This window comes from Grampus griseus (assembly GCF_964374135.1).
Source record: "Grampus griseus genome assembly, chromosome: 10".
Lineage (NCBI taxonomy): Eukaryota > Metazoa > Chordata > Mammalia > Artiodactyla > Delphinidae > Grampus > Grampus griseus.
In genome coordinates this window covers 35,233,189-35,259,735 of record NC_139004.1, presented here as the reverse complement: position 1 = coordinate 35,259,735, position 26,547 = coordinate 35,233,189, and the positions used below count along the sequence as shown (strand labels likewise).

At 40.5% G+C, this 26,547-nt stretch overlaps 1 protein-coding gene across 1 annotated transcript in view; it reads left to right on the top strand.

Annotated features, from left to right (window-relative positions):
* DNAH8 (dynein axonemal heavy chain 8) overlaps positions 1-26,547 on the top strand; it is a gene marked incomplete at its 5' end in the record, with an annotated part of 322,388 nt that overhangs the window by 52,865 nt on the left and 242,976 nt on the right. Inside the window, 6 exons of the mRNA XM_082664076.1 lie at positions 1,551-1,631; positions 2,030-2,146; positions 2,961-3,080; positions 15,804-15,939; positions 16,795-16,910; positions 19,066-19,172. Coding sequence (XP_082520202.1) covers positions 1,551-1,631; positions 2,030-2,146; positions 2,961-3,080; positions 15,804-15,939; positions 16,795-16,910; positions 19,066-19,172 — 677 coding nt within the window. The remainder of the gene's footprint in view (positions 1-1,550; positions 1,632-2,029; positions 2,147-2,960; positions 3,081-15,803; positions 15,940-16,794; positions 16,911-19,065; positions 19,173-26,547) is intronic.

Below are 26,547 nucleotides of genomic sequence, written 5' to 3'. Positions count from 1 at the left end.
TAGCTGTGGTATGCAGACTCCTTAGTTGTGGCATGCAAACTCTTAGTTGCGGCCTACATGTGGGATCTAGTTCTCTGACCAGGGATCAAACCCGGGCCCCCTGCATTGGGAGTGCAGAGTCTTATCCACTGCGCTGGGAAAAGAGGGAAGTCCCCTCTTTTCATTTTCTTGATAGTATCCTTTGAAGCACAAGCATTTTAAAATTTTAATGAAGTCCAATTTATCTACTTTATCTTTTGTCCCTTGTGATTTTAGTGTCATTTCTAAGAAATCATTGCTGAATCCAAGGTCACAAAGATGTATGCATATGCTTTGTTCTAGGAGTTTAATAGTTTTAGCTCTTACCAAAATATTATATACATATATATACACACACACATATATATATTTAAAAACCTGGACTTCCCTGGTGGCGTAGTGGTTAAGAATCCGCCTGCCAATGCAGGGGACATGGGTTTGATCCCTGGTCCAGGAAGATCCCACATGCTGTGGAGCAACTAAGCCCGTGCACCATAACTACTGAGCCTGCACTCTAGAGCTCGCGAGCCACGACTACTGAAACCCGCGCACCTAGAGCCCATGCTCCGCAACAAGAGAAGCCACCGCAATGAGAAGCCTGTGCACCGTAACGAAGAGTAGCCCCTGCTCACCACAGCTAGAGAAAGCCCACATGCAGCAAGGAAGACCCAATGCAGCCAGTAAATAGATAAATAAATGTTCCTTTAAAAAACCTCAGAGGAACGTTGGCATTGTGAAAACTTGGCTTCAGCATCAAAAGCCCTAGGTTTTCGTACTGGTTAGTTGCAACTTTACATGACTAAATGTCAAAGTACTGTTTATAAATTGAGGTTAATATCACATGCAGTGAATCTTACAGGATTTTAGTTAGTATTGAATAATACTATGAAAGTCAAAGTCCTTTGCCAAGTGTCAAGTGTAAATAAAAGTTCAACTGCAAGTAAGAGAAAAGGAGGAAAGGAATTAATAACTTTGAAACTATTAAGCAAACATTGCAACAGTTTAATATTATTAATTTGGGGAAGAATTAACTTGAAACCACATCTCCCATCACAGTGCAATAAGTTACAAAATGGTAAAAAATTGATCATCATGGTTCATCTGTAAGAAATATCTAAAAGAAAATAGAATAGCTTTGTGTGTACATTTATTCTGATTCAAGAAAACAAGTGTGGCATCAGTGATAAGTATGCTGTAATATGTCAGAAGACAGGGAACAGAAAGGGTGAAAATGTGTAATGACAGACATAATGAAAGAAGAATTGTCCAAACCATTTAAAATGGCATAAATCTAGAAAGACAGATAATAATTATGAAAAATGTAAATCTAGGAATCTCCAATGACTTACTGTTTAAAGGGGATGCTCAGGTAATTTACAGGTGAGGAAAAAGTATAGCAAATTAGTATAAATAGTCAGCCTCCATCTTTCAGGGCTATGAGAAAACAGGTAAAATGAAACCTTCCGGGTATGAATCAAAATATGACTGTTGCTTTAAAATAAAGTAAAACATGCCATTTTGACTTTTAACAGGGTCTTCTGCAGTATTATGATGAGTTATGTCAGGAAGTGCCTCCTGTGTTTGTCAATCTGATGACCCCTAAAGTGAAAAAGGTTGGTAATATTGAAGGCTTATATTGACTTCCCTGTCGTTTAAAATTAGATTCCAGTTCTACAGATAATGGATTTTAGAACATCTATTCTTGCCAAAACTCTCTTTCTACTTCAACTTTATAGCTCTATTTTCCCTACAGGATGATTTCTTGTCTTAAGTTTTGTTGCCTTTGAAAAACAAATAAATCTAAATAATGAGCACTTTCTAAGAATCCATGATTGCTTTATGGACAGCCAAAGATGATTAAAAACAAAATGTCACCTTTACTAGGTATAATGGAGGGGAAATAGAATTAAGGAAATACAGCCTATAATATTTCCAGGTAATAAAAGGCAGCCTTTTTTATAAATGCAGATGCTCCTTTTTAATAATGGAAACTGTTTTTCTCTTTTTCTAGGTGGAATCTGTGTTGAGACAAGGGCTCACAATATTGACATGGTCATCTTTAACACTAGAAAGCTTTTTTCAAGAAGTTGACTCAGTTTTGGATATGTTCAATCAACTCTTAAAGAAGGTATGATGGATACATTTTTAAAAACTACATACATTAATACTCAGGCTGTAAGTAATGGTTTGATTACCTATGAAAGCTCTTTAAAGGGTGTGACTTTTAACTAAAAGAACATCCATTACGTTAAAAAAAAAAAAGCTTTATGTTTCTTTAACTGATTTGGGGCCTTTTCATTTAGGGTTGCCTTGTTCTTGTCCCCAAATTACCTTGCCTTTAATATGTTAAAACGATGGTTCAACACCACAGCGTAGTTTAGAAAATGGAGTAGTTGTAGACTGTGCAAGATGGCAGGATGGAGTGCTTACATTTTAAGGCATCTAATGTTAATTAGATGAGGTAGTCATCCAGTTGGAGACTGTCTATTGATTTCTGATATGTTTGCTACATGAAACATGTAAATCTTTTTAGATGTGCTAGTCTGTCTGTGGTGGCAGCATAGTGTTATAGACAAAACCCAGAGGCTTGGGAGTCAGATAAACCGAGGTAGGATTCTTTGACTTTCACCAGCTGTGTGTTCCTCCCTGGGTTACTTGACTTATCTGAGCCTTGGTTTCTCTAGCTGTAAAACTGGGATAGTAATGATTCATGGGCTGGAATGAAGACTGAAGGAGATAACGCATATGAGGTTATGGCACATGTTGCTGCTCAATTAAACTTCAGTTCCATGTCAAGCACAGATGTACTCCTAAAATTCCCACCAAATTATGCTTGTCTCAGGCTGCAAGTTTCCAGATATAGCCCTCTAAATCAATTTGTAACTCAAGGGCATTTTGGATGAAAGAGGATTTTTCTTCTATGTGTGTTTTCTCATTGGTAGATCAGTGACTTGTGTGAAATGCATATTGATACAGTTCTAAAGGAGATAGCCAAAACAGTGTTAATTTCCCTGCCGGAAAGCGGTGCTACCAAAGTAGAAGATATGTTGACACTCAATGAGGTATGCATTTATGTATTATATTTTATTCATAGAAATATTGGCTCATAAACCTAAAATGTGAATTTGCAATCTAAACGTAGAAATCTCTGTCCATGGCATTTAGACATTCTGGGGTCTTTTTGGACATCCTCAGCTCCAAAGACTTATAAGGTATCAACAGCTCAAGCCCAGGGTCACACCTTAGACATTATCTTAAAAATGTCCTCAGCCTCATGCTGGAGTCCCCTTGGGTCCTGTCAGTGCTCACTGCTCTTCTTCCTCTGTGCATGCTCCCAGGGCAATATCATCTACACTCATGGTTTTAACTACCACATCCTTTCCCCTTAAGTCATCCATACACCTGGGCGTCATCCAGCCTCCTCTCCTCACTTCCATCCCAAAACCCAGTCAGTCTTTTAGGGTTAGCCAGGTTTTGCCTCTTACTAAGATTCTGCTTGAATTGCCTCTTCTTTTCCATACCTACTACCCTTTTCTTAGGTCACGCTTTTATTTATTTAATTTTTGAGCAGAGAAAGGTTTATCGCAAGGGCCATGCAAGGAGAACGTGTAAGCTCATGCTCAAAAAGCCTGAACTCCAGATCAGGCTTTTAATGCTCATTTGAGTTGAGCATGTGATGTTGTGATCTAACTGGTTTCTCTGCCGCCATATTTGGCCCCATCATATCCATCATCCTCCACCTTGCCACCAAAGCTGATTGTGGAAACTCCCCAGCTTAAATCCTTCAATGGCGGTGGCACCCACCTAACCTCCTCAGCATCACATTATAGTGATCTTATTTGATTACCTATTTATCCTCCATTGGCTCAAAAGCACAAAGACAGGAACCCTGTCTAATCATTTTTGAGGCCTGGCATATAACACAGTCTTTCTCAAAAGCACTCACTTTATGTTTTGTTCAAAGCTTAAAGTGAAGGCATTTTTCTTTCTTGCCTGCCTTGTGCTTCAGCTATACCCCCACCTTGCTGGTTTGGGTCACCTTGCTAATGTCCTTTTCAAGACAACCAAGGATGGCTCCATCTCAAGGGATCTAACCTGACCCATGGGAAACAGGTGCCTTTGCCTCTCTTTCTATGGAAATGCAGCTTCTTCTTCCCAGGACACCTTTCTGTGCCTTTTGGGCAGCCAGCCAGCCTCTTGTTTCAGGACTACTTAGGCATGGGGAAGCCCCTCTATTCCCAGATTGTAGAGGTCATGGATCAAGGTCTCTGAGTAGCTCTTTTGAAATTCCCTTCATTTATTTCTACCAAATCTCTATCAATGATCAAACTTCCCTTCTATAACCTCAAGGTGGGCAATGTGCTGAGGGTTACCTCCCCTGCTACCTTTGGATAAACTGCCTTTTTCATAATGTGTAGGATCTTAGAAGCATTTGTTCTCAGCGTTGGGGCCTTGGCTGTAACGGAGACAGCACTAAATGACCGATTATAACATCCTGTGTTCAGAGTATGCAAGTTTGAAATGATTATGTCTTCCTGGACATTTTTCTCTTTTATCATTGTTAAGCTTTTTGTCCTTAAAGTCTATTTTGTTTGCTATCAGTGTAGTTACACCAGCTCTTTTTGGTTATTATTATCCAGATATATCTTTCTGTGTTCTGTTATTTTCAACCTTTCTGGGTTCTCCTATTTTAGGTTTTCTCTTGTAAAGAACATTTAGCTGGATTTTGTTTTTAATCTACTCTGAAAAATCTCTGTTTTTTAAAAATCGGTAATTTTAGTCTATTCACATTTATCCTATCAGTATATTTGGGTATACTTCTACTCTCTACCCGCTTACTTTGAATTTTCTATTTACCCAAATTTGCTTATCTGTTTCTTGAAGTTACTTTTTATTCTTTTTCAAATATATGTGGTCTTTTATATAATCTTCTTCCTTTCTCTTTTTTAAATTCTACTTCTTCATTTAGATATTTAAAATATATTTTATAACAGTCCCATTATCTGAAGAAATTGGAGGTCTAATTCTGCTCTTTGCTGTCTCTGTCAAATCTTGCTCAGGGTGGCTTGTGTCTTCATGTTTTTAATATTTTGGATTGTGAGCTAATTTGCACATGTCTGTTTAGTTGAGAGCCTGTCTCTTTTTATTTGCTCCTGTGTGGTACCTAGGAGGTTTACCAACTCAGTCGATAGTTTGAGTTAGTTTCTCACACGATAGAATTTCCAAAACTCCAAGGTAGTATAGATATAATCTCAAGTCCTAAACCTGTGTGAGGTGAGATAGTGGTTGTAAATTTCCAAGGGAGACGTTATCCGTCTACCCCAGAGCCTCAACCAAGGTCGCTAACTGTGCTTGAGACCACAGCCCTTGATTAGCCTGGTGACATGTGGGGGAAGGGGAAGGGTTCCAACCTCCTACCCTTGTGAAGGGATCCAAGGCCTCATGTAGTTTTTTGGTTATGGGAAAAAAACCTACAAAAGTTGTAGCTTCAGCTTACTTTTCATTTTAGGCCTGTGTCTTTTTCTGTGTGTGTGAGATATAATGTGTATACAGCAGATTGCACAAATCTTAAGTGCACTATTCAGTGAATGTTTACATATGACACACCCTTGTAACCTTCTCCAAGAGCAAGATTTTTTTTTAAAGATTTATTTATTATTAATTTATTTATTTTTGGCTGCGTCAGGTCTTAGTTGTGGCACACAGGATCTTCGTTGAGGCATGCGGTGTGCAGGCGTCTCTCTAGTTGTGGCATGTGGGTTTTCTCTTCTCTAGTTGAGGCACAGGAGCTCAGTAGTTGTGGTGCGTGGGCTTAGTTGCCCCATGGTATGTGGGATCCTAGTTCCCTGACCAGGGTTCGAACCCGCATTCCCTGCATTGTAAGGTGGATTCTTTGCCACTGGACCCCAGGGAAGTCCCAATCCAAGAGCAAGATATTGAACATTTCCTTCACTGCAAGTGATTCCCTCCTGCTCCATTCCAGGCAACAAACATCCTCCACCCCAAAGTAATTACCATTTTGGCTTCTGTCACTGTATATTAGCTTTACCTGTTTTTGAACTTCACATAAATGGAATCATGCAGCATATATTCTTTTTTTCAAAGTTTTTTTTTTTTTTTTTTGATGTGGACCATTTTTAAAGCCTTTATTGAATATGTTGTAATATTGCTTCTATTTTATGTTTTGGTGTTTTGCCCATGAGGCATGTGGGATCTTAGCTTCCCTGACCAGTGATCTAACCCGCGCCCCCTGCATTGGAAGGCAAAGTCTTTACTACGGGACTGCCAGGGAAGTCCCACACATATTCTTTTTGTCTGGCTTATTTTGCTCAGGGTCTGTGAGATTCATCTGTGTAGTTGTGTGCGATAGTGGGTTCTTTCATTCTCATTCATTGCTGACTAGTATTTAAATTTCTGAGTTTATTACAATTTATGTATCTGTTCTACTGTTGAAGGCATTTGGGTAGTTCATAGCGTTTGATTATACACTGAGCATTCTTGTGCATGGTTTTTTTTGTGTGAACCTAAGCACCTATTTTGGTGGGTATATTCCCATACGTGAAATTGCTGGGTCATAGTCATAGATCATGAATATATTTATCTTTCGTAGAAACTTTCTTTTTAGAGTTGATGTGTTTGAATTAGGAACTGAACAGGTTCACACATTGCATTTGATTCATATACCTCTTAAGTTTCTTTTTATCATCTCCCCTTTCTTTGCTTGTATCTTTTTTATTGCAGTAAAATATACATAACACAAAATTTATAATTTTAACCATTTTTTTAGTGTACAGTTCTGTGGCATTAAGTACATTCACAGTGTTCTGTAACCATTACCACCATCTGCTTCCAGAACTTTTTATTATCATCTACACAGGAACTCTGTACCTATTAAACAATAATTTCCCATTTCCCTCCCCTCCACCCCAGACCGTGGTAACCTCTATTCTACTTTCTATCTTTATGAATTTGCCTGTTCTATGTATGTCATGTAAGTGAAATCATACAACGTTGTCCTTTTGTATCTGCCTCATTTCACTTAGCACAAGGTTAATCCATATTGTAGCATGTATCAGAATTTGATTCCTTTTTAGAGCTGGATAATATTCCATTGTATAGATATGCCACATTGTGTTTATCCATTCATCTGTTGGTAGATGTTTGGGTTAGCTATTGTGAATTAAGCTAGTATGAGCACTAGTGTATAATTATCTGAGTCCCTACTTTCAATTCTTTTGGGTATATACTCAGAGTGGAATTACTGGATCACATGTTAATTCTGTTTAGCTTTTGAGAAATCACCAGATATTTTTCCACGGTGGCCATACCATTTTACCTTCCCACCAGCAATGTACAACAAGGGTTCCAATTTCTCCACCTGCTTGCTGACAGTTGTTATTTTCCACTTTTAAAGATTAAAGCATTTTTTGTAATAATCTGAATGGGTACGAAGTCTCATTGTGGTTTTGATTTGCCTTTTCCTAATGACTACTGATGCTGAACATCTTTTCATCTGTTTATTGGCCATTTGTATATTTCTTTGGGGAAATGTCTATTCAAGTTTTTTTTTTTTTGCCATCTTCTTTCTTTTAATGCTCTTCATTTGTTGAAGAAATGGGATCATTTGTCCTATAGAATTTTCCATGTTCTAAATTTTGCTAATCATATCCTAGTAGTATGGTTTAACATATTAACATATTCTTCTATCCCCTGAGTTTCCTGTATATTTTAATTAGCTCTGGAGGATTGATTCAGTTCAGGTTCAATTACTTTTTCTTTTCCTGACTGAATAGTCCACAGGTGACACTGTGTACTTCCTATTGCATTACATCAGGAGGCACATTTTATCGCGCTGTTTCCCTTTTCGTGATATTAAGGTTAATTAGTGGGCTGAAGTGTAGTCAGCTTTATCCATTATCATAAAGTTTCCCACCAACCTTTCACCTGAAGAGTTTAGCAGCCTTTGATTATTATTGCCTAGAGCCATTATTGTTGCCTAGAGATTGCAAAATGTTGATTTTCTAATTTTAGCGTTTATGGATAAAATATTTCTATAAAGAAGAAATTTCCCTCATTATCTGGTGGGTTACTGTGAAATAATGTTTGTACAGAAAAGTCAGGTTCAGTGCTTCAGTTTTTCTTTTATATACCAGTTTTCAAAATAATGAGTTGACTAACATACCCATTGCGGTTTAAATTATTTAAAGATCATTATGAATATATGGATTATTATATATTTGAGGGATTCAGTCCATTGCAGTCATTATTCTTTTTTATGTTTAAATTTTCTCATCTTTGTCCAGTGGAATTCTACAGGCTGGCTTCTATGTTTTTGATGTGACTCCAGTAGTCTTTGAAAGCTTTCCTGCTTCCTGGAACCGTAGGAAATCTTAGGCTTATCTTGCACATTTCCTGCCCTGATTACTCATTTTTCCAGTCAGCCCTCATTCCTTTCAGTGTTACTTGTGGAAAATGGTATTTGGAGATCACAACCTAGGTGCTAGGAAAGGCACTCATTGTTAACTTTTAGCTATTCTTATAGTATTATTTCTGCATCTTTAACTAATATACTTGGGGTACTATTTCTTGAGTTGGCAAATAGAGTCTGCCCTATTTCCTGGGCTCCATGTTATTTTAGGACGGAGAGCCCTTCAAATGCTGTGTGGGTCTTTTTTCACCAATTGAAATTTTCCAAAAAAGTCTCTGGTTTCCTGCCTGGGGATGAGGGGTAATTTCCTCCTTGTCATTTTCTTCTCACTCATTCTAGAATCTGACTGTATATACTTCATACCAGGTCTTACTGATAAATGAACAGCTTATGAAGGAGTAGGGAAATTTCTACATTGGTTTCCTTCATTTTGTCTCCTTTACAATGAAAATCATTTCTATTGGTATGTGCACATAACTGTTCTGACACTATCCACTGCTCAGTGGGGTGAAATTCACACTACCAAAGAAAATTTACTTTGAACATACGAACAAAAAACTTTCATGTGCATAGAAAAAGAAATAAGTCACACAAACGAGGCAAATTAGGATCGATTAAAGGTGACTGAGTGTGAATGTGCTGGTTACATTGATGGCACAAGTCAAAATACAGGAAGTGGAACTTTGAAGAGCACCTTTGTCAATCAGTATGCCGCAGTCACTTGCCCTAGAGGGATCTAAGATCTAGTAACACATGGGCTGCCTTCCCACAAGCCTATCACTAGGTGGACCATTACATTGAAGACAGAATAACATATGTAATGACAAAGCAAGTTGGATAACACTTTGGGCAGAAATCAGTTTTGGAAACATGCTATATATAATGCTAATTTTGGGGGACAAATTTAGTTTGCACTAACCAGTGGTTTCAGACAATACTGGGAACCAGGGCTATTTGCAGTAATGACAAGTCCTCCTTATCTTGGAGCACCTAATTGTGGTTGTAGGACAGATTATGTTAATTATTAAAAGGCTACCTTGTGTTAGCTTCAAATCTGTCCTTCTACTCTATGACTCTGCAAATCACATTTATCCTTGGCCAGCTGGCTCCCTTTTAGGCTTTGCAGTGGGGGCGATAGGAGGCTGGACAAGAGAGAATGGGCTTGCTCGTTCCTGTTTTGCCTCTTGTTGCTGACGCCTTTACATGAGCTATAGCTCTTCACCCTGGCAGTGGCCACTAGTTCCAGGCCCTAGCTTTTTCCGGCCTTTCCGGAATCAGCCTTGTGTGCCTCTCAGATGTACCAGCTTCAGGAGGTCCCTCTCTGAGCTTCTGAGCCAGCAGTGCTAGCCAGGCACCTCCCTCACTTCCCAGTTCCAGGTTCCAATAACTGTACCCCCCTCCGTGGGCTCCCCCGCACCCCGTAACGGGCACTGCTTCCTGTGGTTACTGTCTCTCTGTGACCTCTGTGTCCCTTTTTGCCTTTTTGGTCATTTAATAGCTGTTTAACCAATTTTTTATATTAAATTTTCTCGTTCTGTCTGTTAAAATAGCTGGTGTGGCATCTGTTTTCCTTATTGGACCCTGATTAACATACCTGTATATTGGTAGATAGACAAATGGAATAGAAAATTCAGGGAAATATTATGATCCAAGTTATGATAGGAAAACACCAGGAAATACATGAAAGGGTATTAAAACTTCTATCAGCAAATTCACCCTGGCTCCATGGAGACAGAAAGTAGATGAGTGGTTGCCAGGGCGGTGGAGATGGGGGAGTGAGGCCTGACTAATGGGAATGGGGATTCTTTTGGGGTGATGAAAATGTTCTGGAATTAGATAGCAGTGATGGTTGCCCAGCTCTGTGAAGATACTAAAAACCAATGAATTGTGCACTTGACAAGGGTATATCTGTGTTATATGAATTATATCTCAATTTTTAAAAATAGGAACACCCCCCTCCCCACCCATAAAATCAGTTTGGCTGCCTTCTGGTCCATCCCCGGCCCACTCCTCGGCGTTGCAGTCTGTTCTCCACTGACTTGTAAGAATGGTCTTATTAATCTTCAGTGACTAGTTAGTCTTCCCAAGAAGAGATGCTTTACTTTGTGTGGCCCCAGCTGGTAGTGACACCATATAGAGGCAGTTTGTGCAGTCTATTGTGCCATGGCATTATTTTGCCACTTGTTAAACAAAAGAGGATGGCTGGGCCACTGGGTCACCAACTGAGACAGGAAATTTCTTTGCAGTGGAATGTGTACATCTAAGTTTCTTACTCCTGGCTTTTATGGCAGTGTGAGTTGTCATGGTTATCTGGGATGATCTAATTCACCAAGGACCAAATGTGAGTTCTTTTTTTTTTTTTTTTTTTTGCGGTATGCGGGCCTTTCACTGCTGTGGCCTCTCCCGTTGCGGAGCGCAGGCTCCGGACGCGCACGCTCAGCGGCCATGGCTCACGGGCCCAGCCGCTCCGCGGCATGTGGGATCTTCCCAGACCGGGGCACAAACCCGTGTCCCCTGCATCGGCAGGCGGACTCCCAACCACTGTGCCACCAGGGAAGCCCCAAATGTGAGTTCTTTGATCAGGGTTCAGGTACTAGGATGGAGCTGGGAATATTGTGTATGGGACAGTGCCAGTGAAGATCCCAGCAAGGTGAAGCACCTCAGGAGTTGCAAGGGAGAGAGTCATCAGCACTGCTGGGGCTGAAGGTACCAAAGAAGGAAACAGTGCTTTCAGAATCCAGTAAAAGTGGGAACCATATGGGAGGGCTCATCGCGTAGGAGCTGAGTTTGTGAAGAGACACAGCCTCTACCAGAGATGCAGCGCTACCGTCTTCTACCAAGGAGGGGGTGAGAGTTACCTGCCCTGCAGCTCTCTTATCTTCTGCTAGTGCTTCCCGTTGGGTCAAGCCCAACTGCAAGTCAGAGAATAAGGGAGCCCCAGGAGGCAGCTTCCCTCTGCACAGAGCAGGGCAGAGAAGAGCTGAGAATGGGTTGCAGGGGGCAAACGGAGAATAACCAGCACCTGGAGTGCCTGGCAAGATGGCCTTGACAGAGTTGCAGGGATTATTTATAGTTTTCTGAATTAAAGTCATGTAAATAGTTTGCACAGCCAGAGCTCTTGGTACATTGCTGACTGCTTCTGCATCCAACTCTTCTTTCCTTCTGGTTCCATGGAGAAAGTTCCCACCTCTTTTCAAAATTGAGTTGGCACCTCTTTTCAAAATTGAGTTCCCACCTCTTTTCAAAATCCACACACAGGCTGTAGATTCCATGCCTTTTTGCCTTCTTGGCAACCTTACTCCACCAGTCTTTCTTCCTCTTCTAGGTCTTCAGCTTTGTCCTCTCTACGGGACCCCTCCCACCAGTAGTCTAATATACTCTCCCCTTTTCCTCGCCAACAAACAAAAACATTTGCATATCTTCTTCATTTCTTATTCACAACTAAACTTCTCCAAATGCTCACACATGCTGCTTTCACTTTCCCATCTCTCGTTTCCCTGCTCCATTTTCCCCCCAGTTCCTGCTTCAAATTATTTCTGGTACTAGCTATTATTTTTGACAACTTTATTGAGATATAATTCACATACCATATAATTCACCCATTTTAAAGTGTACAATTCAGTGGTTTTAGTATACTCACAGAGTTGTGCAGCTATCGCCACAGTCAGTTTTAGAACTGTTCATCACCCCCAAAGAAATACCATACTCATTAGCAGTCATTACCAATTTCCTCTCAACCCTCCTAGCCCTGGGCAGCCACTATCCTACTTTCTGCCTCTACAGATTTGCTTATTGTAGGCATTTCATACAAAGGGAATCATATAGTATGTGGTATTTTGTGACTGGCGCTTTTGTCACTTAGCACAGTGTCTTCAAAGTTCATTCATATTGTCCCATGTATCCGTACTGCATTTCTTTTTACTGCTGAATAATAGTGCATTGTATGGATGGACCACGTTTTAGTTATCCATTCATCAGTTGATGGACATATAGGTTGTTTCCACTTTTTGGCCATTATGAATAATGCTGCTGTGAACATAAATGTACAAGTTTTGCAAGGACACGTTTTCATTTCTCTTGGGTGTATATTTAGGAGTGGAATTGTTGGGTCATATGTTAACTCCAAGTTTAACCCTTTGAAGAACTGGCAGACTTCTCCAAAGTAGCTGCATTGTTTTACATTCCCACCAGCAGTGTATGAGGGTTCCAAGTTCTCTGCATCCTTGCCAACACTTATTATTAGTGGGTTTTTTTTTTTTTTTGCGGTACGCGGGCCTCTCACTGCTGTGGACTCTCCCATTGTAGAGCACAGGCTCCGGATGCGCAGGCTCAGAGGCCATGGCTCACGGGCCCAGCCACTCTGTGGCATGTGGGAACTTCCCAGACCGGGGCGTGAACCCATGTCCCCTGCATCGGCAGGCAGACTCTCAACCACTGCGCCACCAGGGAAGCCCTATTTGTGGTTTTGATTATAGCCTTCCTAATGGAGTAAAGTGGTATCTCATTGTGGCTTAAATTTGTATTTCCCTAATTGCTAGTGATGTCGAACACTTTTTCATGTGCTTATTAACCTGTTATGTGCCTTCTTTTAGTAATGTCTATTCAAATCCTTTGCTCATTTTAAAATTGGATGATCTGTCTTTTTATGTTTTAGTTGTGATAGTTCTTTGTATGTTCTAGATACTAGTCCCGTATCAGATTGCAAAATTTTTCTCCCAGTCTGTGGGTTGTCTTTTCACTTTCTTGATGGTGTCCTTTGAAGGCCCAAAGTTTTAAATTTTGATGATGTCCAGTTCATCTATATATTTTTTTGCTGTTGCTTTGCTTTGGTGTCATATCTAAGAAAAATTTGCCTAATCCAAGATCATGAAGATCCATACTTATGTTTTTTTAAAGAGTTTTATAGTTTTTGCCCTTACATTTATTTACTTTAAAAAATTATTTATTTATTTTTGGCTGCTTTGGGTCTTCATTGCTGCTCCCGGGCTTTCTCTAGTTGTGGTGAGTGGGGGCTACTCTTTGTTGCGGTGCGCGGGCTTCTCATTGCAGTGAGTTCTCCTGTTGTGGAGCACAGGCTATAGGTGCACGGACTTCAGGAGTTGCGGCTCTCAGACTCTAGAGCACAGGCTCAGTAGCTGTGGAGCAAGGGCTTAGTTGCTCTGCGGCATGTGGGATCTTCCTGGACCAGGGATCGAACCTGTGTCCCCTGCATTGGCAGGCGGATTCTTAACCACTGCGCCACCAGGGAAGTCCCTCGCCCTTACATTTAGATCTATGCTTCATTTTAAGTTAGTTTTTGTGTATGGTCCAAGGATCTACTTTCATTATTTTGCAAGTGGATATTCAGTGATCCTAGCACCAATTATCAAATTCCATTAACTTTATTATTATATAGTATTGGAAACATACAGAAGAATTTATGTGGCATCTTCCCACTTATTCCTGTGACCCTGTTCTTTTAACATAAAAGCTGACTTTATGTTATTTTGTCTAGGTTTCCAGAGATATCATGGGAGTACCAAGATAAACATATGTGTTTAATCTGTCATGTTTGACTAGTAGTCTGGTTTCTTTCTTAGGGATTTCAAAGCAAATGGAGGGGGTGTGTAAATAAACACGTGTGTCCAATCTTCCATGATCAGCTGTGAGTGTCCACTTGCTTAACACTTGTTTTCCTTGCTAGACTGAAGTGGCTCTCAACCACCATTGTCATTCCAAAGGTTAACACTGTGTTGAGTAAATTAGAAAGGGTGTAATGAGCGAATGATGAAGCAAAATCTGAAGAGTTCGTGGGGGTGGGGAGGATCAGAGAGTGCCTTCAGGTGGGAGGAGGAACACCGTTTCCCCTGAGACTGAGAAAAGATGAAGGTGGGTTCAGATGCAGATGAGGTGGTGTAAATCGGGGGGACAAACTTGCAAGTCTCTCTCTCTCAATCTAGTAGCCAAGAAAGGAACACATGAAGGCAGTACAGAGGGAATATGGGATCTCCCAAGACTTATCTGGGGAGAGGTTGCATAGATAGGCTCGGGTTCCTTTGCAGAGGTGATTTTGAAGGCCCAAGTTGGCTGCTACCATTTACTTTTCTCTTTCCTAAGACGCATGGACATTGTATGTTAAAGGGCCTATTCAATTTTATAATCCAGTTTTCTTTTCTGAATTTAGTTCTGCACTTCTTCCTAAAGCCTTTGCTGACTATTAGAAAAGTTCAAAAGGCAAAAAGCACAGGCTTTTAGAATCACACAAAGCTGGTTTCAAACCCCTATTCTTACCACCTACTGTGTGACCTTGGGCAAATTTTTAATTCTTTCTGAGAGTCAGTTTTCTCATCTGTGAAATGGGTACAGTAATATTACCTATCCCAAGAGGTTGTCATTTAGTTAAATGAGTTCATACACATAAAGCTCTTAAATTGATGCCTGGCATACAACATCATGCTCATTTAAAAACCTTATCACATTTGAATCTCAAAACAACACTTTGGATTGTCCTTTTCATTCTTTTTGTTTTTTTAAAAAAATAAGTTTATTTATTTATTTATTTAGCTGCATTGGGTCTTTTGTTGCTCCGTCGGGGCTTTCTCTAGTTGCGGCGAGCGGGGGCTACTCTTTGTTGTGGTGCACAGGTTTCTCATTATGGTGGCTTCTCTTGTGTCAGAGCATGGGCTCTAGGTGCGCAGGCTTTGGTAGTTGTGGCACACAGGCTCAGTAGTTGTGGCTCACGGGCTCTAGAGCGCAGGCTCAGTAGTTGTGGCACAAGGGCTTAGTTGCTCCGTGGCATGTGGGATCTTCCCGGACCAGGGTTCGAATCCGTGTCCCCTGCATTGGCAGGCAGATTCTTAACCACTGCACCACCAGGGAAGTCCCTGGATTGTCCTTTTAAAAAACCATTTCTCATTTTCAACTTTGACATCTTCATCTCCTAGGCCTTTAGGCTTCTTTCTTTTTGCCCATATGAATGGGACTGTAGATCTCTGTGTGTGAATGAGTCAGGTAAGGTGAAAAACTTTGAATTTGCAACTTCTCTGGCAGTCCAGTGGTTAAAACTCCACGCTTCCACTACAGGGGTGCAGGTTCGATCCCTGGTCGGGGAGCTAAGATCCCGCATGCCATGTGGTGCGGCCAAAAAAAAAAAAAACTTTGAATTTTTCTTCTTTCTCCTTTTCTTTGCTTGAGACTTAGCAGCTGTCTCAAGCTGCTTTTAGCCATTGACACTTTGGGGTCTGAAACATTATGCTATTGGCCACTATCTCTAGGTATTTTCAAATGGCATTAGAGTTTGATAAGTTGAAGTCGTATTAATAAATTTCACAGTAGTTTTAAGTATCTGGAAATTAATAGTCATTTTTTTATTTAATAGACATACACAAAAGAATGGGCTGAGGTTCTAAACCACAAAAGTAAGCACGTGGAAGAAGCTGTCAAAGAACTTATATCAATATTTGAGACTATTTATGAAGTTAAATACAGTGGGAAAACAGCAAAACAGTTACCAGGTAATGTGGCTGGTTACAATGTTTGAATCACAGGTGTTACAGATACGTTCTCAAGTAGGCACCTTGTGCCTAGCAGGCACCAAAATTCCAGACTCCCAGAAGGAGAGCAGATGTTCAGCATAAACCACACCGTTTGCAGTTTAGGCACAGTGAGCCCTTTTTATGAATGAGGGAATGGTGGGCACCCCTCTGAAATCCAAGTTCATAGATACTTACTGGGGACCAACCTTGCAAGCAGGCCCTTCCATGGATAGCAGTCTCTGGCCTGCTATGTTAACTTTTTTTTTTTGGTACAGCATTCCACTATGCTGGCTGTCACACTGAGTGGGGATGGCATCTAGTGAGTAGAGGCCAGGGACGCTGCTGAATATCCTCTATGGCATAGGACAGCTGCAACAACAAAGCCTGTCAGTAGCGCTGAGGTTGAGAAACTCCAGCTTAAACAAGTATTCGCCACATCTCTCCTTTCTCTGAGAGGTTTTCCACTTAGTTTAAGTAGTTTTCATCAGAAGTATCAAAAACACGAACATGTCAGCTTAAGATGGCAAACCCAAAAGGTAAACAGGTATTTTAGAAAGAGAGCCTGTAAAATAACCCCTCTTTAAATGTTTCTTAATTCTAGATACTAATACAGAGTACAGTATATTTAAAGAGTGTATTTCTTAATAGAATGTTAATTCTGTTGAGATGGGTGATTTAAATTGAATTCAAGGGTGATTTCTCCCAGCAACAAATTTTTAATTTTTAAATTAAGAATTCTTTTAAGAAGGACCTTCCTAAGAAGGTTTGGTTGCATAGAATAAACCAAATGCCAAGTATTAACTGTTATATTTTTGTTTTATCTTTTATCTATAGAACAGAGAAAACATGTTGTTTTTGGAAGTGAAACAGAAGAGGGTGAAAGTGTTGATTATGAGACTAATATTGTGCCTGAGGTTGATGTTAATCATAAAGAAGATGAATTTAAAAAGGTATTTATTGTAAAGCAACCTTATGCAATTTCACAGAATTATGACTTATAGGATTGTAGATAACCCCAAATGGTGGGTTTTTTTTTTTTCCAGGCAGTTCTGCAAGCAGTCTGTGTGGATTTATAACAAAATCCAGAAAATATAATTTTCAGTTCTACACTGTAGCATCTGACAAGACACAGCAATCCTTACAGTTTTCCCCAGCACTGTCAACTTTTAATGCTATTCTATCAATTACAGTTTATATAGTTGTCTCCCCTATTGTGACTGACCGTGTTTTCTTATGTAGTAAATGTCACATCTGGGATTGTAGTGCCAATCCATTTGACTCAAAGTGGAGAACTTTGTTCTCAGTTATTGTTTTTGATAGAATTACCTGTATTGCAAGACCGGGTTTTGATTCTCTTGGGGTCCAGGGATCTGCATTTTTTATTAACACTGTGGATTCTCCCGCAGGAGAAACCCCAGGTGGGCAGATTCTCACATTATGCTGAGCTGTGTTGAGAATGAAAGTTGAGGAGGAGGCATGGGGATTCTTCATCCTTCTTAGGCCTTCTGGTCGTGCATCAACTCTAAATGCCACTCTCACATTTGTACCAATTCGTGCTTTCTCCTGCTCCCGTCAGTTTTCTTTTAATCCTCCGTACTCATCTTTTTTTTTTTTTTTTAATTTTTAATTTTTAATTTATTTTTGGCTGTGTTGGTCTTAGTTTCTGTGCGAGGGCTTTCTCCAGTTGCAGCGAGCGGGGGCCACTCTTCATCGCGGTGCACGGTCCTCTCACTATCACAGCCTCTCGTTGCGGAGCACAGGCTCCAGATGCGCAGGCTCAGTAGTTGTGGCTCACAGGCCCAGTTGCTCCGCGGCATGTGGGATCCTCCCAGACCAGGGCTCGAACCCGTGTCCCCTGCATCGGCAGGCAGACTCTCAACCACTGCGCCACCAGGGAAGCCCCGTACTCATCTTTTCATTCTTTCTCCATCTTACATTCTTTTACACTCTCTAACCCCTACCCTAACACAGTCTTGGAAATAAACAGCACACGTTTGTTTCACTTTCACCTTCTGGCTCAAGGATGCTATCACTAATTGATCGGGAAACACTTTCCCGCTGAGTCTAGATTTTACCTGTAGATTGCTTCTCAATACCATGCACCAGGCAGCCACTATCAGTTGGTGGGGGTCAGCAGGAGAGTGCTTCGCTTCCAGCTGCATTCCCTTTGACACTGGCTGGGGTCCTTAGAGCAAGACTGAGTACCATCAGAGCCTCTCAAGATGGGAGATCACTTAGAGCTGCATCAGTGCAGACATCTCCTAAACAGCCTCTGCCTCTCAAATCCACCTTCCACATCGCTTCCACAGTGGTCTAACGTAAACATCTGATTATGTCATGCCTGCTCTTTAGCCTGGTAGTTGACCAACCCAATCATATTCCTCTTTGTTCACACCTGATAAGCCTCCCTTCTGACTCAACTCAACCTGACTGGCCCACCCAGACTCAGAGGGTCAGGGTGTAGGGTGGAGAGGAACAGTGTGGCCAGAGCCTGGCTCCAGATGTGTGAATCACTGTGCAGGCAAGACGTAGTGCCCAGATTCCTGCCCAGGCTCAATATTTATTCTGTGCTCTGACCAATAAATGTGGCTACTTCTTCTCTGGTGGGAAAGAAGGGCTTGCAGAGAGGGACAAACCATGGTGCCAGGACGGTGGAAGTTTCATCCTATGTATTTTGGTATCATACATTTTAAAATATGTTTATCCACCAAGCTGAGATTTTTGAGGTTGGAGACTACATATCCTCTTGTGCCCATACCTCTAAGCATTGAAAAGTGCACCACACTTAAGTGCTTCAGTTTTGTTGAGTGAATTATTGAATATTGAGCAAACCAGGATTATTTTCAATTAGCTGTTTTTGAATTTTGGCTTTTGAGTAATGCCTTATAATTTGCTAGGGTGTTTATGAAAGCACACCTTTCACGTATTCTTACTTGTTTAAAAAAACAAGTAATTTAGGATTGAAGTTATTTCTACAATATAATTGAAATTGTATAGTTTATTATTTTTCATCTTTCGCATGTCACTTCTAATATTGTATTATTGCTTTGGAGGTGTTAGAGTTTTTATTTTTTGTACCAAATTTAATATGATTTCTCATTACAGGAATGTAAAGAGGTCTACGCTTTTTTCTCTCATCAATTACTAGACAGTCTTCAAAAAGCTACACGGTTATCTTTGGACACAATGAAAAGAAGAATATTTGTTGCCAGGCAAGTTGAAAATATGCTAAATATGTCTGGTAAAACTATCACAACGTAACACTAAAGCACTTTTTATTTTTATTAATTTATTTTAATAATTGTAAAATTTAAAACACGGCATTTATGAAAAAACTGTATGAAAACAAGCGTGTAATACTGCAAGAACACTGATAAATGAACAGCCATGTTCCTAGCACCCAGGCCAAGACAAAGAACACTGAACACTACCAGTACCCTTACTGGTCCTTCCTCTGCTCACCCAAAGGTAACCACTATCCTGAACTTGATGTTTATCATTGTCTTGGTTTGCCTGACAGTTTACCCCATGTTTGTATCATTTAATTTGCCTGTATTTGAACTATGTTCAGTATTGCTTTTGAGGTGCATCTATGCTGATAGATTGGGTTGTTTCCAGTTTGGGCTATTGTGAACATTCTTGTGCCTGTCTCCTGCTGCACCTGATCAGAGTGGAATGGCTGGGCCCTGGGCTGTGTGCATGCCTCAATTTACCAGGCAGTGCCTAGCATGAGAGTGCCTATGGATCCTCATCCTTACACACAGTTGGTGTCATTCAATTAAAAAATTGTTGCCAGCATATAGGGTGTGAAATGGCGTCTCACTGGGATTTAAATCATTTAAATCATTTTCCTGGTTACTGATGACGTTAAACATATTTTCATGTTTATGAGCCATTTGTGCTTTCTCTTTTTAAAAATTTGCCTTCCCTTCCCTTCCCTTCCTTCCCTTCCCTTTCTTTCCCCCTCTCTTCCTCCCTCCCTCCCTCCTCCTCTTTCCCTCCCTTGTTTCTTCCTTCCTTCTGCCTGTTTTTCTATTGGATTGGATTTATTCATGGGTGGTCTCAATATATTATTTTGTTGATGATACTTTTAAACTCCTATTTATGATATTCTTTGCTGAGTTTAAAAATATTCAAATCTATCAGTCTTTTCCTTAGTAGTTTGTGATTTTTATGTCTTTTAAAAGAAATCTTTCTGTACTTCATAATATCTTCTAAAAGTTTTAAAGTTTTATCTTTTGCAGTTAGGGGTTTAATCCACATGGTATTTATTTTGTGTTTAGTGTGAGGTAGGAGACCAGTATATTTTTTCCCATATGGTTAATTAGTTAAAAGAAAATTAATTTTTCTTTTGGAATGGTTATTTAAATTACACTGAATCTGTAGGTAGATTTGGAGAGAATTAGCATCCTTACAATATTGAGTCTTCCATTCAGAGTCATGGATTCTCTCTCCATTTATTTGTCTTTTTTATTACTTCTCAACGAAGTTTTGTAATTCCCTGTGTGAAAGTCTTCTACATTTTTGTTAGGTTTATTCCTTGGTTATTCATTGCTGAATTTTAATTTACTTGCACTATTAAAATCTCCCGATGTGATAGTGAAGTTGTCAAATTTTCCTTCTGTTTCAGTCGTTGTTTTATATCTTTTAAGGCTGTGTTGTTAGGTGCATGTGATGTCATATAGTTAAGTCTGCCTAGAACACTGTTTATTTTATTTTTATTTGATGAGCCTCTTTATCCATATTAATCTTGATTTCTCAAATTATTTTTAGTCTGTCATTAATTTTACTTTCCCAGATTTTTTGGTATACCTTTTCTATCCCTTCATTTAATTTTTTCTGTGAAGCTTTTTTGTTTTACCTTTTAAAAGCATAATATACCTGATATATTTTAATATTGACATAGAGTTGATTTACAATGTTGTGCCAGTCTCTGCTGTACAGCAAAGTGACTCAGTTATACACATATATATAGATACATTCTTCTTTTATGTTCTTTTCTATTATGGTTTATCACAGGATGTTGAGTATAGTTCTCTGTGCTATATATTAGGACCTGTTGTTTATCCATTCTAAATGTAGTAGTTTGCATCTACCAACCCCAAACTCCCAGTCCATCCCTCTCCCTCCCTCCCTCACCCTTGGCAACCACAAGTCTGTTCCCTATGTCTATGAGTCTTATACCTGATATTTTTATTTAATCTGATTATTTCTGCCTTTTAAAGAGTTTAATCTGCTTACATTTTTGTGATTTTTTAATATAGTTACACTTAATTTATGACATTTTATTTTGTGGTTTCTTACTATCCTTTGTCTGGTTCATTTATTATCTGTTCCCTTTGGAATGGATAATTTTTCCCTTTTATTCTCTTTCCTATACTTAAGTTCTTTCAGTAGTTACCTTCAAATTTAGAACACATATATTTAGCTATATTTTTAAAAAAGTACTGTGTATAGTTTTTTCAATTTTCTCATTTCTAACTACAAGGGCCTTGGCATGAAGTCTATCTACTTTCTCATTCTTTGATTTATTTATTTATTTTAACATCTTTATTGGAGTATAATTGCTTTACAATGTTGTGTTACTTTCTGCTGTATCACAAAGTGAATCAGTTATATGTATACATATATCCCCATATACCCTCCCTCTTGCGTCTCCCTCCCACCCTCCCTATCCCACCCTTCTAGGTGGTCACAAAGCACTGAGCTGATCTCCCTGTGCTATGCAGCTGCTTCCCACTAGCTATCTATTTTACATTTGGCAGTGTATATATGTCAATGCTACTCTCTCACTTCATCCCAGCTTACTCTTCTCCCTTCCTGTGTCCTCAAGTCCATTCTCTATGTCTGCATCTTTATTCCTGTCCTGCCCCTAGGTTCATCAGAAGTATTTTTTTTTTTTTAGATTCCATATATATGTGTTAGCATATGGTATTTGTTTTTCTCTTTCTGACTTACTTCACTCTGTATGACAGACTCTATGTCCATCCACCTCACTACAAATAACTCAATTTCATTCCTTTTTATGGCTGAGTAATATTCCATTGTATATATGTGCACATCTTCTTTATCCATTCATCTGTCGATGGACACTTAGGTTGCTTCCATTTCCTGGCTATTGTAAACAGTACTGCAATGAACATTGTGGTACATGACTCTTTTTGAATTATGGTTTTCTCAGTGTATATGCCCAGTAGTGGGATTGCTGGGTCATATGGTAGTTCTATTTTTAGCTTTTTAAGTAAGCTCCATACTTTTCTCCATAGTGACTGTATCAATTTACATTCCCACCAACAGAGCAAGAGGGTTCCCTTTTCTCCACACCCTCTCCAGCATTTATTGTTTGTAGATTTTTTTTTTTTTTCGATATGCGGGCCTCTCACTGTTGTGGCCTCTCCTGTTGCGGAGCACAGGCTCCAGACGCTCAGGCTCAGCGACCATGGCTCACGGGCCCAGCCGCTCCGCAGCATGTGGGATCTTCCCGGACCGGGGCACGAACCCATGTCCCCTGCAACGGCAGGCGGACTCTCAACCACTGTGCCACCAGGGAAGCCCTGTTTGTAGATTTTTTGATGATGGCCATTCTGACCGGTGTGAGGTGATACCTCATTGTAGTTTTGATTTGCATTTCTCTAATGATTAGTGATGTTGAGCATCCTTTCATGTGTTTGTTGGCAATCTGTATATCTTCTTTGGAGAAACGTCTGTTTAGGTCTTCTGCCCATTGGGTTGTTTGTTTTTTTGATATTGGGCTGCATGAGCTGCTTGTATATTTTGGAGATTAATCCTTTGTCAGTTGCTTCATTAGCAAATATTTTCTCCCATTCTGAGGGTTGTCTTTTCGTCTTGTTTATGGTTTCCTTTCCTTTGTAAGTTTCATTAGGTCCCATTTGCTTATTTTTGTTTTTATTTCCATTTCTCTAGCAGATGGGTCAAAAAGGATCTTGCTGTGAATTATGTCAAAGAGTGTTCTTCCTATGTTTTCCTCCTAAGAGCTTTATAGTGTCAGCCCTTACATTTAGGTCTTTAATCCATTTTGAGTTTATTTTTGTGTATGGTGTTAGGAAGTGTTCTAATTTCATTCTTTTACATGAGCTGTCCAGTTTTCCCAGCACCACTTACTGAAGAGGCTGTCTTTTCTTCACTGTATATTCTTGCCTCCTTTATCAAAGATAAGGTGACCATATGTGCGTGGGTTTATCTCTGGGCTATTTATCCTGTTCCATTGATCTATATTTCTGTTTTTGTGCCAGCACCATACTGTCTTGATTACTGTAGCTTTGTAGTATAGTCTGAAGTCAGGGAGCCTGATGCCTCCAGCTCTGTTTTTCTTTCTCAAGATTAATGTGCCATTTAAAGCTTGTGTTTCTTTATTTATTTTCATTTTGGATGATCTGTCCTTTGGTGAAAGTGGGGTGTTAAAGTCCCCTACTATGATTGTGTCACTGTCGATTTCCCCTTTTATGGCTCTTAGCATTTGCATTATGTATTGAGGTGCTCCTATGTTGGGTGCATAAATATTTACAATTGTTATATCTTCTTCTTGGATTGATCCCTTGATCATTATGTAGTGTCCTTCTTTGTCTCTTATAATAGTCTTTATTTTAAAGTCTATTTTGTCTGATATGAGAATTGCTACTCCAGCTTTCTTTTGATTTCCATTTGCATGGAATATCTTTTTCCATCCCCTCACTTTCAGTCTGTATTTGTCCCTACGTCTGAAGTGGGTCTCTTGTAGACAGCATATATACAGGTCTTATTTTTGTATCCATTCAGATAGTCCATTCTTTTGTTTGGATCATTTAATCCATTTACATTTAAGGTAATTATCGATATGTCTGTTCCTATTACCATTTTCTTAATTGTTTTGGGTTTGTTATTGTAGGTCTTTTCCATCTCTTGTGTTTCCTGCCTAGGGAAGTTCCTTTAGCATTTGTTGAAAAGCTGGTTTGGTGGTGCTGAGTTCTCTTAACTTTTGCTTGTCTGTATAGATTTTAATTTCTCCTTTGAATCTGAATGAGATCCTTGCTGGGTAGAGTAATCTTGGTTGTAGGTTTTTCCCTTTCATCACTTTAAAGCCACTCCCTTTTGGCCTGAAGAATTTCTGCTGAAAGAAGAAACCTTATGGGGATCCTTTTGTATGTTATTTGTTGCTGTTCCCTTGCTGCTTTTCATATTTTTTCTTTGTACTTAATTTTTGATAGTTTGATTAATATGTGTCTTGGTGTGTTTCCCCTTGGATTTATCCTGTATGGGACTCTCTGCGCTTCCTGGACTTGATTGACTATTTCCTTTCCCATGTTAGGGAAGTTTTCAACTGTAATCTCTTCAAATATTTCCTCAGACCCTTTCTTTTTCTCCTCTTCTTCTGGGACCCCGTAATTCAAATGTTCATGTGTTTAATGTTGTCCCAGTGGTCTCTGAGACTGTCCTCAGTTCTTTTCATTCTTGTTTCTTTATTCTGCTCTGCAGTAGTTATTTCCACTATTTTATCTTCCAGGTCTCTTATCCGTTCTTCTGCCTCAGTTATTCTGCTATTGATTCCTTCTAGAGAATTTTTAATTTCATTTATTGTGTTGTTCATCATTTTTTTTTTGCTCTTTAGTTTTTCTAGGCCCTTGTTAAACGTTTCTTGTATTTTCTCCATTCTATTTCCAAGATTTTGGTTCATCTTTACTATCATTACTCTGAATTCTTTTTCAGGTGGACTGCCTATTTCCTCTTCATTTGTTTGGTCTGGTGGGTTTTTACCTTGCTCCTTCATCTGATGCATATTTCTCTGTCTTCTCATTTTGTTTAACTTACTGTGTTTGGGGTCTTCTTTTTGCTGGCTGCAGGTTCATAGTTCCTGTTGTTTTTGGTGTCTGCCCCCAGCGGGTAAGGTTGGTTCAGTGGGTTGTGTAGCCTTCCTGGTGGAGGGGACTGGTGCCTGTGTTCTGGTGGATGAGGCTGGATCTTGTCTTTCTGGAGGGCAGGACCACGTCCAGTGGTGTGTTTTGGGGTGACTGTGAACTTAGCATGATTTTAGGCAGCCTCTCTGTGAATGGATGTGGTTTTGTTCCTGTCTTGCTAGTTGTTTGGCAGGGAGTGTCCAGCACTGGAGCTTGCTGGCTGTTGGCTGGAGCTGGTTCTTAGCGTTGAGACAGAGATTTCTGGGAGAGCTCTCGCCAATTGATATTACATGGAACTGGTAGGTCTCTGGTGGTCCCATGTCCTGCACTCGGCTCTCCCACCTCAGAAGCTCAGGCCTGACACCAGGCCTGAGCACCAAGACCCTCTCAGCCACATGGCTCAGAAGAAAAGGGAGAAAGAAAAAAACGTAATAAATAAAAAAAATAATTAGAATAAGAAATTTTTAAAGTAATAATAATAATAAAAAAGAAGAGAGTGGGGCTTCCCTGGTGACGCAGTGGTTGAGAGTCCGCCTGCCGATGCAGGGGACACGGGTTCGTGCCCCGGTCCGGGAAGATCCCACATGCCGCGGAGCGGCTGGGCCCGTGAGCCATGGCCGCTGAGCCTGCGCGTCCGGAGCCTGTGCTCCGCAACGGGAGAGGCCACAACAGTGAGAGGCCCGCGTACCGCAAAAAAAAAAAAAAAAAAAAAGAGAGTGAAGAAACAATAAACAAATCCACCAATGATAACAGCACTAAAAACTATACTAAGATAAACATAAAAGTCAGAAACAAATCAGTCACAGACAGCAAACCCCAAGTCTACAGTTGCTCCCAAAGTCCACTGCCTCAATTTTGTGATGATTCGTTGTCTGTTCAGGTATTCCAGAGACGCAGGGTACATCACGTTGATTGTGGGGATTTAATCCGCTGCTCCTGAGTCTGCTGGGAGAGATTTCCCTTTCTCTTCTTTGTTCTCACAGCTCCCAGGGTTCAGCTTTGGTTTTGGCCCCACCTCTGCATGTAGGTCACCCTCTGGCATCTGTTCCCACCAGACAGGATGGGGTTAAAGTAGCAGCTGATTAGGGGGCTCTGGCTCACTCAGGCCGGGGAGAGGGGGGGGTATGGTAATTATAATGGGAATGTGGGGCGAACTTGTGGAGGCAGAGGGCAGCGTGATGCTGCAACAGCCTGAGGCATCATGTGTTCTCCTGGGGAAGTTGTCCCTGGATCAAGGGGCCCTGGCAATGGCAGGCTGTGCAGGCTCCTGGGGAGTGGAGGGGAGGTGTGGGTAGTGACCTGTGCTTGCACATAGGATTCTTGGTGGCTGCAGCAGCAGTGTTAGCGTTTCACGCTTGTCTCTGGGATCTGCGCTGATAGCCGCGGCTTTAGCCTGTCTCTGGAGCTCGTTTAGGCGGTGCTCTGAATCTCCTTTCCTTGTGCACCCTGAAACAATGGTCTCTTGCCTCTTAGGCAGGTCCAGACTTTTTCATGGACTCCCTCCCGGCTAGCTGTAGCACACTGGCTCCTTCAGGCTGTGTTCACACAGCCAACCCCAGTCCTCTCCCTGGGATCTGACCTCTGAAGCCCGAGCCTCAGCTCCCAGCCCCGACTTGCCCCGGCGGGTGAGCAGACAAGCCTCTTGGACTGGTGAGTGCTGGTTGGCACCAATCCTCTGTGTGGGAATCTCTCTGCT